The sequence below is a fragment of the Thunnus albacares genome, chromosome 4 (assembly GCF_914725855.1).
Source record: "Thunnus albacares chromosome 4, fThuAlb1.1, whole genome shotgun sequence".
NCBI classification, from domain to species: Eukaryota; Metazoa; Chordata; class Actinopteri; order Scombriformes; family Scombridae; genus Thunnus; species Thunnus albacares.
In genome coordinates, this window is record NC_058109.1 from 27,822,732 (window position 1) to 27,841,451 (window position 18,720).

Consider the following 18,720-nt stretch of genomic DNA (forward strand, 5'->3'; position numbering starts at 1 on the left):
TGTACCTTTTGCTCTAATTACTGCTACTGCCCACTTGTAGCTTTCTATGTCCTTACCTCTTAAAAGCTTAAGTTAGGCCCAGACCATTAGAGTATGGAGAGAGAAATGGCATCTGTCTGTTAAAGAGCTGAGGATAGAACAGAAGAGCAGAGACAGAGGCGGGAGCAGCAGAGCGTGGCTCCAGGATTTAGATCAGTGAGATTTGCATCATTGGCAGGTCTTTAGGCAGGGCAGGTCTAATCTCCTGCAGACAGGCTTAAGAAAAGAAAACCTGACTGTTGTGTCTCTACAGATAGGGATTTCAGTAATTAGCATAGTTAATAAGAGAGGATGTACGGAGTCATATTCAAAGGTGTCAGGTCTAAGGGGAAGATAAGACAGAAATAAAGCCAAGCAATACAAGGATGCACAACTATGTCAAAGGTCAGTCCAATGTACATGTAAGTTTACATGTATAAGCGTGGCTACAGCTTCAAAAGTGAGTCACTGATGTTATTGAGTGCCATAACCGTGTGGTTCATGTTACATTTATAAAATAAGATTTGTGACTGCATTGAAAAACTACTGAAAACTCACCTTTTTAGAGCTGCTTTTGTGTGTTTGATTTAATGTCCCCTGCTACAGAATGTACTTTTAGTGTGTTCTCTTGCTTTTAGTGATTTATATAGAGATCTATTTTTCTTTCTTTCTTTCTTCTTCTGTGTAAAACGTCTTTGTGTACCTTGAAAAGAAAATGTAATATTATCATTATTATTGTTATTAAGAAAAGGATGTTTAATGACATGTTTGCACACTTCCATAATTATCACGACATCCATGTCTAGGATAAACAAATTAGCTAATCAAATTTTGAGATCCAGTTAAAGCATCTACGGCTGCTGAGTATAACTGCGGGTGGTGTGGAGACAATTTATTACTTTTAGGTAGGGCTGTGCAATATGACAATATATACCGTGTGTACATTAATAACTTATCCTTGGCTTTTTACTTGTGAAGCTTTTATGCACTTACAGTAACGAGTGTAGTTGTCGTGAACTCAAGTACTTCGCCTGGTTCACTGTCTCTCCTCTGTTCCGCTGTGTGTGTAGCACAGACGGAGGGCTCAGCTCCACCCGCGGTGAAACACAGAGAGCAGAGGAGAGTAGCGCAGCCATAAATGACAGCAAAACGCAGTAGAGACTATGTTTATTTATGTTATTTATGTAATTCATGTGCACTTGTTTCATTTCAGAGTCTCTACTGCGTTTTGCTGTCATTTTGTTGTCATGTTGAATCTCTAGATGACGTGCCGCTGCAGCCACGCCTGAAACAGGCGGCTCACACGGGCTGTGTGGCTGCTCTCTAACCTGTTAACATTGGCGCCAAAATTTAAAGCAAGAGGTTCCGCGACACACACACACACACACACTGCTCACACAGAGAGTGTGTCCCAGGTGTAACACAGCATGTAGACTCACACAGTAATACTGCCATCACTATCAGGCTGGCAAATATCCTAACACTGATGAGAGCAAGTCAGGTCTCAATGACTTTGATAAAATGTTCATATGGAGTGGCCCCAGGAAATCTGACTTATCAAAACAAATCCACAATCCATACCATGTCAGTTTAGAGTTCTGATGTGTTTGAAGGTCTAATTTCAAAGATGACGGATAAGTTAGTGTAGTGTAAGTATGGCAGCTGCAAATAATCCTCAACATACTACACTTTTAATGAATTACAGCTGTCAGCAATCACTGACATTGTTTTCTCAACTAATTTTCAGCATCACTCCCACTTTCTCCCTCATTATCTACACTGGAACAACAGCAGAAGTTAAGCTGATAGGAGTGCATTCACTCATTGCATTCCCCATTTCAGAGGCTGCCAACATTTCCTAATGACTGCAGACCTTCTAAATTATTGAAAAAGCCTAAGCACCTCACCAGCTACAGAAATGGCTATTAACCTTGGTGAAGCGATATTCAAATCCAGTTAGAGCTAACTTCGTCCTCCAGTATCCCTTGCGGGGAGGAAATGTAAATGTGTTCTTGCTGAGACAGATGGGGAAGCCGCCCGTCGTTTGAAGTTCCAGCAAAAGAAGTCATTGCAAGCAGAGGGCTCTCCACCCCCCTCTGTAAAATATTCAGGACTGAGTCTCATTGAGACACCTCGCTTCCCAGTGTTTCCCTTCAAACCATGCTGGGCTTCAACACTGTTGGGCTATTACTAAGCAGGAACACCTTACAAAAAATAAAAACTTAGCAAACGTTTACAAATTCACCACTGTGCAGCGACAGTGAAAAACAGCCTGAGGATTATCTCGCTGTGCAGACAAGAATTCAGGAGATTTGATTTATGAGAGAGAGAAAGAGAGAGATAGAGCAGGGGGGAAAACACAACGTCCCACTCCCCCTTTAAGAGCATCCTAGAGCCTAACCATCTGAATATTGTGATGTCCTCTGTATTGCTGTTGACAAATCATCACAAATTGAATTCCTTAGGTTAGCTGGCATACTGTCAAAGCTGATTTGATTCTATTGTGGAGATACCTGGCTGTCAATCAGTTCAAGCTCCGATACTGTGCAACAGAGCAGAAAGAATCCCTGATCATTACTCTTATCACCTGGCCCAAGAGAGAGGGGGAGAAAGAGGAAAAAGAGAGACACACAAGTGGGGGTAAAAGAGAAAGTGTGTGCATGTACTCAAGAAGCACGTACAACAGCCAGCATAAATGTGAGATTAGAAGTTTTGCAAGAGTTTACTTTTTAAGGGGATGCCACTGCAAGCATCTTTGAGTAAAACAATATATGGAGCACTGGCAGACATTTAGAGTCTTTTTTTTGACCAGTTACGCATGTCGGTCTGTAGTTTAATTTGCATACGCAGTCCGCTAACGACTAGACAATTACGTGTTCACATCATCAGATAAGTAGTGGTGTAAAACCGACTCCTACACGGAGTGTTGCATTATGGGTTGTTTGTAGCCTTGATGTTGCTAGGCTAGCAAATGTCTTAAAGTCTGTTTATAGTGAGTGTGTTAGAGTCAGTCAGCACTAAAAGTGTTTTGTTAGTCCAGAAGGTTCATGTAAAGTGTTTTTCTGCCATGGAGGAAATAAATTCATGATGAGTGAAAACGAGTCCAAAGTGTCTTCCAACGTCTCTACAGCAGAAACAGAATATGTCAAGCTGCCAAATACCACTGTGACAAATGATAAGGAGCTCAAAAAGACAAACAGGCAGTTGTATAAATGCTAACTGCCAGAGAAAATCAGTTTTGACCGCTTCCAAGAGCCTGGTAGGAGAGTATGTGAGTCTGTAACTATACTATGATGTAAGTTATATTCAAAAAGTAACATTAACTTTACTTTTTGATACCAGCACTGATACCACTCACGGGCAAGCGCTTAGAAAAACCTAGTTTGATACGTTGAGCCCAAGTACATTATGTCATTGAGAGCCTCTGTGACTAAAAGCATTGAAAACACTTTGAGGTGAAGAAGGATGAGCTAAATGTCAAGCTAACCAGGGCAGACAAGCTAGCTCTGACCACCGACTGCTGGACAGCTTTCACAAAGGAAAGCTACATCACAACTTCTCTTAAAAATTTACCACTTAGTTACCAGTTAATGGGTGTCAGTCGGTCAAAAGCAAAATTAAACGAAACTGACATCCCTGGTAAGAAAGCAAAGAAAGGTGGGAAATCATCATCAATCACATATCTCTTAGATATCAGAAAGGAAAAAACAACAATATTGTGATTTTAGTACACCAAACAGAAAAAAGTTAACGGTGGAGTCTGCGATTCTGGTGAAAGATTATTAAGTACACTTTTTGTCAAATTCAGTGATTATCTCCTCACCATCGGCTAGCTGTCTGTTCTGTGTGTGCACTGAAAAAAATCCAGTATTCATACACAGCACTGGCACTGTGAATGGGAAACAAACAAAGAGGCTCGGACCGAGCCATACAACATTATTCCAGCCAATCAGCAAGAGGGGCATTCATGCTCGTGCACAGAAAATGGAGAAGTCATCAGAACAGCTGTCTATGTGAGGACATGACAGTCTCCCATCTCCAGCACTTGTTGAATGGTAGGGGAGGGCTGGTGAACTGGAGAAAGGCCATGGCCAGTTCACACAGAAAGTGTTTTTAGAAGTGCTTTTGACGTTGCTCACTTGCACAGCTCATAGAACAGATACGCTTCCATTTTATTAAATGTATCAATCCACACTGATCCTACATACGCGTGAATGACACACATCACTCGCTATGATGGGCGGGGAAGTGAGGTCAATGAATAAATAAATACAAACACTGTCAATTTCTTCCCGTGGAGCCGACATGCAAACTATTTCGATTCAGTACATTTCTGCTGTCAGTGAACCTGGTGAAGGCAGTTTATCCGGCCGCTGTCCTCTCAGCTCCCCAGGAGCTGCAGCTGACAGACAGCTACTTCTGTGGACAGAGACACTGAACACAGGTAGAGTGAGAAGCGGGGAGGCTGCAGAGAGGTGGAGAGTGTGGATGGACTGTTGTGCTCACGTCAGACACTCTGGATTCTGCCATATTTCTCTTTTGGTCGGGAATTGGGGGGGGCGGAGCTTCTGAAGGAGCATGAAGAGAGGGGTGTGTTTGTTTGGGTGTTTAGTTCAAATGTCAACATGCTTTCTCCAGAATCACCAACTCTAACTTTAATTTCTAGTGTGGGGTGTGTAACTGCATATCATTTTTGGATGAATTCAATATAGCCACTAGCCTCCACATATTCCTTGTGATTTCTGTGTATTTTTAATCTTATGTGTTAAATGCCACATGTAAAAAAAACTACTTAACAAAACTTAAAAATAATTAACAACCTCAGCAGCCTCGTAGGTCAAACTTCAGCCTTTAGCCTTCAGGAGCAGCTTCAACACATGTTCTGAACCGTGTTTTGTAGGATATTGGGTAATTCTTCAAGACAAAATTCTACCTCTTTCTTGTGCAGTGATGTATGTGGAAATCTGTCAGGGTTGTAAATTTAAAATATGACTTAGTGTCAAACCCCTGTAAAATTTGCCTCTGATGGTTTAATCAATAAAAGGTCACATTCAACACCGACTAGCACCTATACATTCTGAATGCCTTTAGTGCTTTCCTGTAATTAAATTCAGTAATCTTCTCTGCTTTGCACCCTAGATAAAACTTCATCAGCTTCACTTCATCAAATCCCTCATTTCCAAATTGCATATCATTACCACGCATTTTGCCATTTTTAAAAGAAACAGCATATTTGATGCCTCTATTACTGGTGAAAAAAGCAAAAAGTAATATCAATTTTTGTTGTGGGTGTTTCTCTTGGGGTGTCACTGCCTGTTCCAGAGGACAGGTCTAACTGCTGGTGTTAGATGAAAGTGTTTTCACTCGGCATGCTTTATTGGATTGCAACACTTCAGGTAAAAAACTAAGTGTGTGGTATTTCCCATCTTTACTGGTACAGATTTTCAATGCAATTAACAATACTGTATAAATTCATCAACTTTAAAGTCAGTCTTTAAGTAGCCTACACCAATAAGGGACTGTCTCATTCACATCCACCTAACGTGACTTTAAATGGCCTAATCTCCTAAGGTCTATACCTTAGGGACAACCATATGATTGGTTGGAAATAGCTGTTTTGTGATGTGATTTGCAGTTAGTATAATGTCAAGCAATGTACCCTATCAACAGTTGAGAAATAATTTCTATCGCACCAGTATTTATATCGTTTCTGTCAACAGCAATAGCATATGCTCTCTTAGATCTGTGATAAACTAAAATCACCTGATGATAATTGCCCCATTCATGTATCAGCCCACTATCATCACCTAATAACATCTGGAAGAGAAAGTAGTTACGATGGGCATTTAACTATTTATTTAATTATTTTATGATATTTTTAATGATTTTGATAAATAGAAACAAATTATAGATAGATTTAAAAGCTGCACTCTGGTCATCACATTTGCGTCATAAAGCACAACCCATATTCAATCCAGTGTTTACTGTAAACCACTATGGTGCACTGGCTATTTAAAAACAGCTCTATTGCACTCCATTTAAAATGCGTCAAAAAGGTTTCAGCAGTGCCAAAACCTATCAAAGCCACACAGCAAACGCAGATATGAAAAAAACAAAAACAAAACAAAAAAAAACAACATGACACAAGACTGCAAAAGTCCAACTATAAGGCTAACACAGTGCCAAACAGACTGTGATCACTTGACTGGACCAGTGTTTACAGTATCAGCAGGTTCCTGCTTTGTCCTTTCAGCCAGGATATCTGTACTTGTGTTACAAATGTTTACACAGACGCACTTCAAATAATGACATAAAAAAAAAAAACGTCCAACTGAGCCACTGTGTATAGCAGGACAGAACATGCTGATATGTTCATCTGTTGTCTTGAAGCTTTGAAATTTACTACGATACACAACTCTGCTTAGTTCACTATAAAAGTGTATTTGTTTGTTAGTAAACACGAGGCAGGGAGATTTATTGCTGATTCCTTATTGTGGCTTTAGCAGTTTTTGTGTCCATTCTCTCTTTGATCATTTAGCCTGATGCTCTGATTGCAAAGAGGCTCACAATGTAACTGCAATCATTTGCCACACAGATAAACCTAATCAGATAAATTCTGTTGTTCACAGCTAGAAAACAGACACTGACAGATCAAAGTGCAAGAGTCAACCTTTTGACTGTGGTCTTATCTGAAACGGTGCTGCATACAGAAACGTCCAGTTGTTCCCTGGTAGCAGGGATCAGGTTTATATGTTAAAGTGTTCTGACAACTGAGTTAAACTGTGAACATGTCTGTGCTGTTAATGATGAGCCAAGTGCTCTCACAGCCCACTGTATAAGTAACGAAAAATGACCTACAAAGTTTTTTTTTACACACATACATTCAAGGTTATAAATGTTAATGTCAAGAGTGACAGATTAAGACTAAATGGAGCATACTATAACATTTAGACAGGTATACATTAGTTAACAGTTTAGTTAAGTTTTCCTCTGGCAAGCTGTATTCAAACAATAAGTAATTTTGAAGAATTGCAGTTATTACAAGACATGCATGACTGCAGGACTAAAGGTTAGCAGAGTCTCACAGTTCAACTTCTGTCAAACCTCTCTCCGCTCACACATGCTAACCTGCTAGCAGGTTAGCTACATTTAACAGCTCCCTGACACGGTGACAACGGGCGTACAGCAGCCGAGCCCAGCCTGAGAGAAGTGAGCCGCATTCTGAGGAATATCAGCTGTAAGACTACCTTAAGTTTGTCAAGAAGTATGTGCTTTGAGGTTGCTGTCCTCAGTCCTCTTGCTGCAGCCTGGGATGCCACGGATGCCGCCATGGTTGACTCGGAAGACCAAAGAGAGGTGACGTCGGAAGCATGTGCGCGTTAACGTCTCCGTTCATAGGTCAATCGGCGATCATGGGCGGTGCTTAAAGAAGATGAACACACACGCACGCTCTCCAAAGTTCAATGTGCATCATGCATTCATATTAGCAGTTTGAAATTCAAAGTTCACTCAGTACAAAGAAAATGTATTATATCTAAATTCCAAAGGTCATTGGAAGATAAAACAGGTTGCATAGAGACTAAATCAACGAGTATCATATTTCGTTTGCATGTAAGAATGTAAGCAGAATGAATTATAGAGAAAAGTACTTACCAAAGTATTATTTAAACCGCTCATCTATGTTTACATCAATTTTGTTATTACCATCAGATAAGCCAGGTGCCTTTTTGAAAAATGTCCTTCCATTGTTTAAGTAACATTTGTTGTACTTTATCTCACGTCCTGTGCTATCGTTTTGTGTCAAAATAAATTAAATTGAAATAAAATGCAGGTAGTGCTGCAATGTCATCTTAAAGAACCATCAAAAACTCTTATTCAACCGTATAATAAACATATGGTCAGCATAACTGATCTTTTTTTCACAACTGCAGAAGCTCATCCAGCTCTGTTAGAAAATAACATTTTGTCTGAGGCACACTTTGTTTTACATTCTTGTACTTTAAGATTTGATTTTCCATTCAATGCAGTGCCATAGCCACCACTGGTGACACCAAGGTCTTGTCTATAATATATATATATTTTTTGGGTGTGTGGGAGATTTAAGGAGGAGTTTACATTCAACAATTGCGCTAATATTAGATCTTAATCTTAAACTAGTTTTACTCTAACTCTTTTGTGTATTTCCACCAAAATTATATTCTTGGCATTGTGGAAAAGGCTTTAAAAACAGCATTAGGACAACTGTGTAGAGTTTAAATTAGTACAGTTAAAATAATATAGAAAAAAAGTAAATAGTGAAAACTGTTCTGAAGCTTGGAGCAAGAGGAGAGAAATAAATTATGACAAATAAAAGCTTTATAATTCAAGTGGACTGCATTGCCTATGCATGACTTGAATTTGTTTTTTTATTTACATTTATGTGAGACTGTGTATAGTATTTATATTTATACAAAATATGACTGTAGCAGATCTTTTGGGATTTAATATAAGTAGGTTGTCTTTATATGTTTAAACATTCATGAGGCCAATAATAATAGCAGTTGTGCTGTAGGATGCTGGTGGGAATGCATACAGGATTTTGGGTTTGTTGGAGATTAACATCTGAATAATCCCAATAGGAGATGAGTCAAAGTCAGTGTGCATCATGCATTTATATTCATGGCAGCATACTATGCACTTTAACTGTACAAGTCCACTCAATTCAATGCAGACCTCTAATGTCTATGATTCAGCTTGCACTGCTAGAGAATGAATAATGTGCAGTTGTGCTGTAAGATGCTGGTGGGTATAGGCTACAGTACATGTGGAAATTTTAGTTTGTTGCAAATAAGTGTGTCTGAATAACCTCTTAAAGGATGGATAATTTATATGACCTGACATGAAAATTAAATTATTGAATAATTTATTAATTCAACAGTGAGGTGTGTGAACATTATCAGTTTGGGGGCTATTTAACTCTTTAAAATAATCACAATGCATCTTCATATCTGTGAATCTATGGAGTAAATTACTCATTTAATCATCTGATTTAAACACTAAAAGGCTAGACATGGATTTTGAATGTCTGAGTAGAACCAGCTCCATCCAGCGTGTGACCTTGTGAGCGGGACAAACAATCACTGCGCTTAGCTGAGAGGTATTGTTAGGGAGTCGAGTTAGAGAGCGTGGGATGTGTGAGCTGATCTTGTCTGAATAGCTAAATAGCCCACTCACACAGTCCTCCAGAGCCCTCATTACATGCCACATCTTGAAAGGGCAGAGAGGGCAAACCGATCATAAAGAGCAATGATTATGACAGAGGGAGAGAGAGAGGGATGAGATACTCACTTAGAAACCATCAGTGTCAGCAGGCTAGGGAGGACAAGATGGAAGGGAGGAGAGGATGATGAACAACTACAACCAAGAGATCTTTTTCTAAGCCCTGTTATGGTTAAATAACTAAATCTACATTGTAAAACCTTGAAAACTTTTAAAATGTGCAAATGTGAACTGCTTTAATATCAACTGGGAGGGAATTTGCCTCATGTTTATTTGATATTTTTGCTCTTAACCCTCTTCTTTTGGGTGAGAGCTTTTGATAGTCAGTGATCCATAGTCCACACAGTGAAACAGTCTTTGGTTGCCGGCCTTTTTAAACTAACCACTGTGAAAGCACAAATGAAGTGAAAAGTGCTGCACTGGCATAATATTTCAGTATCAGTATGTCAACATATTCTGCCTAATACATAAAACGTCTGCCCCATCTCCTGTCAGTGAAGAGTGACACATTCAACTTAAGTCTAAAAATTCACTAAGAGCCAAAGCCAAGCAGAATGACTAAAAGATGATTCACTTGAACATCTTTAGGCTTTGGTTTCCTTTTTTTCTTTGCTTCACCAGGGACTTTTTCTCCTCTTGGGAGAATTGATATTCAGAAAAGACTGTCAGAATATCAATGGCCCTTACTAATGCAATTCAACTTTTCTCATTTGGGATGTTGTCCTGTCTCGCAGAGCAAAAACTGTGTTTTTGTCTCCAGTGATAGAAATCATGTCATTATTCTCCCAGAATACAAAGTAACTGCTGTTGTTTTATGTTGCTTACAAAGCGTCTTAAATTTACAACAAAGTTTGGATTTTGAGATCAATGCGGCATTTCACAAAGAAAGCTACCAAAAGAGCTCTAGTAATATATAGTATTTCTTCTTATTATCTCATTATTATTATTATTATTTCATCCCAAACATTCAAATTTCTTCTGTATGCTCATTTTCAGAAATAATAAAATGTTGAAGACAAAATATAATTAAAGCCACGCATTACTTAGTAAAACACACTATACTGGTTAGAACTGCTTCAGGGTTTCATTAAAAGTCAAGTCAAGTCAATTTTATTTATTATTATATTATTTATTTCTGCTAGACCATGCTTTTTAATTGACAGAGACCCAACATTCCCCCATGAGCAAGCACTTGGTGACAGCGGTGGGGAAAAACTCTCTTTTTAGGGAAGAAACCTTGAGCAGTACCAGGCTCTAGGTGGTCGGCCATCTACCTCGACGGGTTGGGTTTAGAGAAAAAGAGGGAGGGGGAGAGAGGAGAGACAGACACGGGGAGGCACAATATCAACAATAATAACAACAATAATAATAATAGGAATATGATTAATAATAATAATAGCTGGTGTTAAGCAAGACCATGGCAGTAGGTGGTCCGCAATCATGATCCACGGAAGCCCGGGATCCATAACTAGGGGGTCCATGACCCATAGAAACCTGCAAGACGAGAAAGCACAAAAACTCCAGGGAAGAAGCCAAGTTAGTAACATGCATTAATGGTACATGAATGTGTACAGTTGGAGCTATAGCAGCTGTTCGGCACTGTGTTAGCCTATAGCAGCATAGCCTGGTCCTAACTATAAGCTTACCAAAAAGGAAAGAAAGGAAAGAGGAAAATATACAGTATGTTATATACAGTATGTTACAATATTTCAGTTCTTGGTAATAAGGTATGGAATACCCTGTATTCACTATATTTGCAGGGGCCTAAAGACTAAAACTGTACAGAAAAATAGCATGTGTAGACAAAGATAAATGGCATTGTAAAAAAATCAAGTTCATTGATTTCAGCCACCAGCTTCTGAACACGTATTAAATTAAGAGAATAATCTTTATCATGTTCTCTGGTTGTTTTTCCTGGTTTACACTAACACTTCTATTGGCCCTGTGGGTAATCATAAGGTTTGTCCATTCTTTCTCATCCCATCTTTTCTTCTCACTGCTCCTCTCCCCTGAGAAAAATGAGTGAATGTTGAGGCAGAACAACTAATTTGCGGTTTCCCTCAATAATCTATCGTTAGTTTCCACTCAGTGAACTGCAAGCAGTCAGAATGCCAGAGATGGAGAGCCACAGTTCCCAACAGACTGTGCGGCCAGATCTGACCCTTCCCTCACTCTTAAGTGGCAGCAGGGTGCTCAGCTAACAACCCACAGGGCTCACCACATGGAGCGGACACCCTGAGCCTGCCCAGAGTCTGGACCACACTGTCGATCCCTATTTGTCCGTCATCTCTCTCTCTTTTTCACTTCTATCTCAGGCATCTCTTTCTTTCTCTCTTTCCACTTGCTGTGTTACTATCATTTTTTGCTTACCCTCTGTTGTTCTTCCTGAGTCTCTTTGTTTTTACTCGCTCTGCCTCTTTGTGTGCGATGTCTTCTCTCTGACCTGCCTGTTAACCACATTTCCCAGATGTGGGTTCAAAAGAATTCAGCTCAGTACTCTGACTACAAGGCCCTCTTCAAAAGTCAATGAGACAATGACAGCAAGGCTCTGCCCATCTCATTAACTTGACTGGCTGGACAGCATAGCAGATCACCAGAGAGAGAAAGAAAAATCTACATTATCCAAAAGGTTTTGCTTCTCTGTCTGTCTGTCTCACACTCTCTCTCTCTCACACATGCACAGAGCCTGGACACTTTAATGACCTTTTCTCTGACTGAATGCAGATCCATTTCATTCTATATAATCTGCACTCATGGTCCAACTCTCAGCCTTTAAGAAAAGCAGACATGACCAAGCACTAACTCACTAAATTTGACCTCCGTGAATATATGTATATAATGCCGTGAGGCCAAAAGTACAGGCAGTGCATACAAAAGTAGGGGAAAATAAGTGCATACAACTTCTGAAAGTAGCTATTCAGCTTTGTAACACTGCTGTGATCCAACACAAAGCTAGAGTTTTAGACTCTGTTTTATTATATGTTTACATATAGATTTATGTGGCTTTAGCAAGCTAGAGAACAGTTTTGTTTTCTATCCATCAGAATACCAAATGAGTGAGCGAGATGGGGAATTAATGCACTTAACTGCTGAGTCAACAAGCAAGGAATCTAGCAGCTTAGTCACACAGACAGCAGGCAGACTGCTTGACAGGAAATTAAAATAGGCAAGAAAGACGCTACGAAGACCTGAGACCTACGGAGATCGGACAAAGAAAGAAAGTGAAAGAGATAGGCAGAGGAGGGGACGGTCATTGCCATCCTGTACTCAGCACATCTTTTGATATGACAGACGGCAAACATAATTAGTCATCATTTTCTGCGCTAACCCTTGGAGTTCACAATGTCACAGCTATGCATATGTATGAGCCTGAGCCCTCCCTTTCATCCTTCTGTTCCCTCCCAAAGAGTTTGGGCAGATTATGACACAGTAAACATTTTTCACTCAAGACAAAGAGCAGGGCAGACTCTCCCCCAGAGTTGAGTGCCACACCTCAGCATCACACACAATAACTTTCACTTTTCCACCATAAAATCCATAACAGCCCAAGAACATAGGATTGGCAAAGCTTGGCTTGTGTCTGCTCTGAATGTCAGTGCTGGAGAGTAAATCAATACAACGACAGGAGCTGCCACATCTTAGCTATCTCTCTCCCCCAGATGTCTGTCAGCCACACTCAGCTGGAGGCCCTCCATTAATGTGCTGTGGAATAACATACTCAGTGGGTCTCCATGCTTGGAGACAGATGTATCAAACAGAGCTTGTGAAGTGTTGGCTCTTCGAGTGTGTGATGTTCCTGCAGGTTTTGCTGCAGTTCCCTGGATGGAAATAACCAGCCTGGATCAAAGCATGGGAGACATAATATTATGATATCATATGAGAGAAGCACTCACAGAGGTGATTGATCTGTTAATCATATATGCATGTAAGCAGATGCATGAAGGATCATTGGTAGGCTCTCAAAACATCTATACAGCAGAGATACCATGCAGATCATATGTATTAAGTGATTTTGCTGCACTGCAGAGGGAGGGGGTTATGAAGACATTCTTGTATTCCCACAATGGAAAACAAATGCTGACAAATTCTCAACTTCAACAGCATGAAGTGGTGACATCTGAAATGCTGGCTGCAATAGATGGCTCTGTTTCATTTCAGGCTTCAGAATCACACACAGCATGGCTCACTGCACTGGGGAGCATGGAATTTGTAAGCCAAACAAAACCAAGCACCACACCTGATAAACACAAACACCCACGGACACCCACGATCATGCACAAATCTCTACACACACACACATACAGTCATAAACACAGTGACAAGGCCACAAGAGACTGGGAAAGTGCTTAGATGTGCATATGAGAGAGTAAGAGGAGCCAGATTCCTTCACAAGCCTCTCAGCACACGCTGTGCCACCTTCGTCACTAAAGGGGGACTGGGTCATGCTTTAAAACTTTTAGCTGCTCCTCTCCTGCCTTTCATTCCCCTTTCAAACCTCCGGCACATCAGTGCCCTCCTTGCCTGTGACCTCGAAGAAGCAGCAGGATGCCTCTCATCTCTTTCTCTCTGAAGGTGATATAGATGTGCAGAGATAGACAGAGTTGCATTGTGCAGCCTGTGAACTCCTGGAACATAAAATAAACATGATTGTTGCACATAAAGCTCCAGACACGCCATATGAGATAAGGTGTCTTTTTTGAGTGTTTTTATGACTATCATCAATGGACGCATGCTCGCCATCCCAGGACAAGCATGAAAAATGCATGCAGGTGGTATGGTAGGAAATGTCAATAGAGGAATCAAAGCAATCAGGATGGTGCTGAAGGGAATATTGGTGTGATAAATCATGTTGTTCCTGTCGGGGGTCACAGAGGTGGGAGGAGGAGGGGGGTAGGGCAGGCGTGGTGGGAAGAGCCTTGCACATGGCAAGGTGCAGCGTGCTTAATCATACGCCTTAGGGAATGGCTTGGAGACACACTTTATTCAAGGGTGTGATTCAGAGTGTGACTCTTGATGCAATGTCATTTGTAACACAGTGACCTTCGAAGGGCCCCGTTCTCTCCATGTGTGTTATTTCTTTGATTTAAGCCTTGTAAAGATAGACCCATGGGCTTGAGATTAGCTCAATAGGACATTATTACCTACATCAGAAAAGCTGCTACGCTGCAAGATCGTTGATGGATGATAGTTCCTAAAATGGTTTTTCTAGGCGAAATGATATCCAAATGCATTTTTTAGTAGGGAAAATGTTTCCTGTTGTTGCTGTTTCTGCTCACTGACGCATGATGATTTAACGTCTTTGTTTTCTTCACATAATATAGCTAGAAATAGCAGTTGGTTGTTTACCATACTGCCATTTCCCATTGACAACTGAAATATTACTTAAGTAATGCAATGACCGTAAGCAGATGTGAATGTCATCTCAGTACCTAATACCTACAGATCAAGCACCCAAGGCAGCCAGCCCTGCCACATTAAAGGTGCTATATATAAGAATAGCCCCAGTCCGTCCTTTCTCGAAATTCCACTTTGTACCTCAAGAGACGATAGTGAGTCACTGTAACGTCCAGTCTGCCCTAAGTCTAACATGAGAGGATGAAGAAGCCTACTGTTTACAGTGAATCTGTGCTACGGTCGTCAAGATATCAAAATGCTACAGAGACATTAGAGCCACTAGGAAATTATCAAAGAGCTGCACAGATCAGTTTATCAGATCATATTCTCCCTGGGCTGATGACAAAGTTTGACCGGTTTATCAGGAGTTGAGCTTCTAGTGGCTGAGATGACTGGCTGGTATCACCTGGTAAGTAGCTCCTTATATCTCCGAAAACGTCGGAGCAAATATCCAAACAGGTGTTATTTGGATAAACTGACCACATATTGGGAATCTAAATAGTTACTTTCTTGCCTGAAAAAATACTAAAATTTAATAAAGTGACATAATGATGGTTCTAGATCGAAAATTACAAGAGCTTTTAGCATGGCTCAAAATCTCCACCATCGCTGCTGGTTGCTCGGGGCAGCGCTACTTCTTCATCCTCTCATGCTAGACTGAGGGGAGACTGGACACTACAGCGACTCACTAAAGCCTCTTGAGGTACAAAATGGTACTACAAAAAAGGACGGGCTGGAGCTATTCTTACATATAGCACTTTTAAAGACTGATGAATAACTGGGGCACAGTAACACTCTCCATGGATACATGTGGATGAGGGAAAGAGAAGGAGGGAGTTATTTGAGGCTCCATTAACCTTGTTTGTGTAGAGGCACCTCCACTATCCTAAGCCTACATCGTGTGGGGAACCTCAGGGGACTCTCCACTAATTAACCTTGTGGAGACACCCTTGGTAGAGGGAGGCTGGGGCCAGAATAATAAGGAGGCCTTTGCCAGGCCATTAGCAGGAAGATTAACACATCCAACTTTCAAGTGGCTTTTTGACATAAAACCAATATTTGTCTGCACTGGCTTGGTCAGGGGTGTGACACAGCTGAATTCTAAGTGACATGTGTGTTTCAGCCCCTTGCAAAGCTCAGCCACCACACACTTCTTTTCTTGGCAGATTTATTATGAGACGGTATGGGGTCTTTGTGAACATCTGTAAGTAAAATGTGTATCACAAACATATATGTTCATTGTACATTCTTGGACGAATCATTCTGTCTGCCTTGACCGGTTGCTTTGACCCAACCAGTCAAAGCAGATTGCTGCCTACCTAGAGCCCAGTCCTGTTTGTTTCTTACCATTAAAGAGGAGTTTTTCCTTGCCGCTGTCGCCAAGTGCTTGCTCATGTTGGAATGTTGGGTCTTTGTAAATTAAAGAGTACAGTCTAGACCTGCTCTCTGTGAAAAATGCCCTGAGATAACTTTTGCTGTGATTTTTTTGCTAAATAAATAAAACAGACTTGACTTGACTTGACTTTCATCGGATTTAAGACAAGAGGACACTTCATGGCATCTCCATGCTCTTTGGTGCCACAAGTGTGACAGTAATATTTTGCATATTCAGTGTATCATGTTACAAGGGCATGGCATTCAATACAGAATTCACAAGCAGAGACAGTAAAAAAAAAAGAAAAATGCAGCATCATTTTCAGTCAAATACAAGAGTAATATAGACAGAAACGTATACTCATCTTCATGACTACAGGCAATTTAAATTCATTAATTCTCCTGACCTGCATATCTGGACTGTAGGAGAAAACCAGTGAGAACACAGGAGGATTATGTCATCACAAACTGGGAATCAAAGGAATACTATATGTTACTAAGCACCATAGGGTTGAGTCCTACACTAAAATTTTCCCCAAACTGACATGAATTTTCACCGGCCTAATTTAAAATCAGCTACACTGAGTGGTAATAACTTACCTCACAGAGAAAAGACAAATTTGCATATAAAAGGCAACAATATAATTGAACAATGGAAGTGGAGTAAACTTGGAGGGACTCAAGTATTTTTTCCCACCAATCAAGATGTACTTAAGGTGTATGGGAGCCAAATTCAGATTTGTCAATCAGTCAAAAGGCACTGTCTCATAACATATTGACTGAGCAATTAAAAAGGTAAAACCTATATATACAGTAAATTATCCTTTCCTTTATCACTATCAAGACTGTGTCATTATGTATTTCAGGTAATATTGTCTAGCCGTTTTATAGCACACTAAAGAAATTATGAGAATAAGTTGTGCAGATATGGGAAATGGAGACAAAGTCCCACAATGTCCCTTGAAGATTTGAAAACTGTCTGCACAAATATGCATGTCTGCAAGCAGGTAAAAGTGAAATCTTTGTTTATGTCAGATTGTTTGACGTGCTGGGATTTGTGCCGGTAGTTGCGTTACAAAAAATGCATACAAGGTGAACGTGGCTCTGTCTCGCCAGCTCTTAATCGGGATATGCCATCACATAGCTTTTTCTTTGTATGAGCTGATTCAGGCTTTATCTTTTTTCTTTATTTCCCCTCCCTATGGTGTGTTTTACTCTAACACTATCTGCAAAACACACCTGTACAATGTTTGGGTGGTTGCCACATCCCCATCTTGCATCTCTTCACTAAACTTTACTGCAGAATAAGGAAGTTTTGCACTTCTACCCAAGAGAAAATCCACATAAATCTGAAAAATCCAAGACAGCACTTTGAGACTTCAAAAGAAAAGGACACAATGCATTTGAATATCCTTTATAACTCCCTCATGACATTTTTTTATTCAACCTCCACCTACAGAGAAAGAGATGTCATATCTGAAAGTTGACTGGCTGTTAGTCACACTTCAATAGGGGTAGTGAGGAGGTGGTCAAAGCCAAAAGCTGTAAGAATGATCACCTCTTAACCCCTCATTGATTTGGACGTATTTTATTGTGTTATGCAGCATTGTGAATTCCTAGAGAAATGGTGTCGGAGTGACTTTGTACGGTGGAGCTGGGCGACAGCATGGTGCGTGCTCAGAGACCTTCTGGGCTTCATGCATAATGCTCTTTGTGTTTCCTGGGAAGGATGGACGAGTGACAGGGAGGACTGAGTCCCTTCCAGAATCTCAAATGGATTACGCTCACTTTCTCCCTCTTCTCATCTAGCTCTATCCCTCCCTCTTTTATGCTATTCGCTGGAAACAGCCAACATCATTGATGTGGCCTTTTCCTGTGTGTGGCATGAGAACAAAGGAATTGTGCTTCCTTAGCATGCTATGGTTGTCTCTTTCTCCCACTCTTTCTCTGTTTATCCTCCTGTCTCGCTCCGATCTGTCCTTCTACCTTTCTTTTATCTCTTTGTTTTAATGATTTATTTTTCGAGAATGTCTGACCTATGCTTTAAAAGTGTCTTAAGTGTCACTTCAAAAGACAGATTCATGTCAATTGTTCCCATTTTAAACACTGACAGTAATAAGACAAGACTGGATATTTCACAAGTGTGGCTGTTTTGTTTATAATGCAACTTAATTCTGTTCTAGCTGCCAGCAGGATATACATTCTTGGCAAGCACCTCACCTTGAACAAAAAAAGGGGTCGTCTTGCATTATGGTGAAATGAAATTAACTTGACATGTATAGACAAATTTGTGAAAAAAAAACAGGTTCCTATCACAGGGGTCATACAGTATTCCTAAATTTTATTATGCTGTATTTCATTACATAACAGCACTTCGCCCATTAGCCCGTTGCACCCACATTTACAACCCCATGAATTATGAATCAGTTTCCTTTCATCACAGCTGGAACTCTCCCTGATGTGCAAATTACACTCAGGAAAACAACCACAATCCAATCAGAGTTAGTCCACCTCAGTACAGAATCTCAACAGCAAACCAGTCTGCACAGACCCCAGACAGACCAAAGAAAACTTAAAAAACTTTAATGTCACATGGTTCATTGACTACAGCAACATTTTCATGAACTCTCATGGACAAATTTCCATCCCCAACATATACTGTACATAGACAATTCA

The 18,720-nt window shown here is 40.4% G+C and overlaps 1 protein-coding gene across 1 annotated transcript in view; it reads right to left on the bottom strand.

Moving 5' to 3' along the window:
- The window catches only part of suclg2 (succinate-CoA ligase GDP-forming subunit beta), a 102,739-nt gene extending 95,354 nt beyond the window's left edge, over positions 1-7,385 (bottom strand). The window contains exon 1 of the mRNA XM_044349022.1: positions 7,266-7,385. Coding sequence (XP_044204957.1) covers positions 7,266-7,349 — 84 coding nt within the window. The 5' untranslated portion in view covers positions 7,350-7,385. The remainder of the gene's footprint in view (positions 1-7,265) is intronic.
- Positions 7,386-18,720: the final 11,335 nt, after the last annotated feature.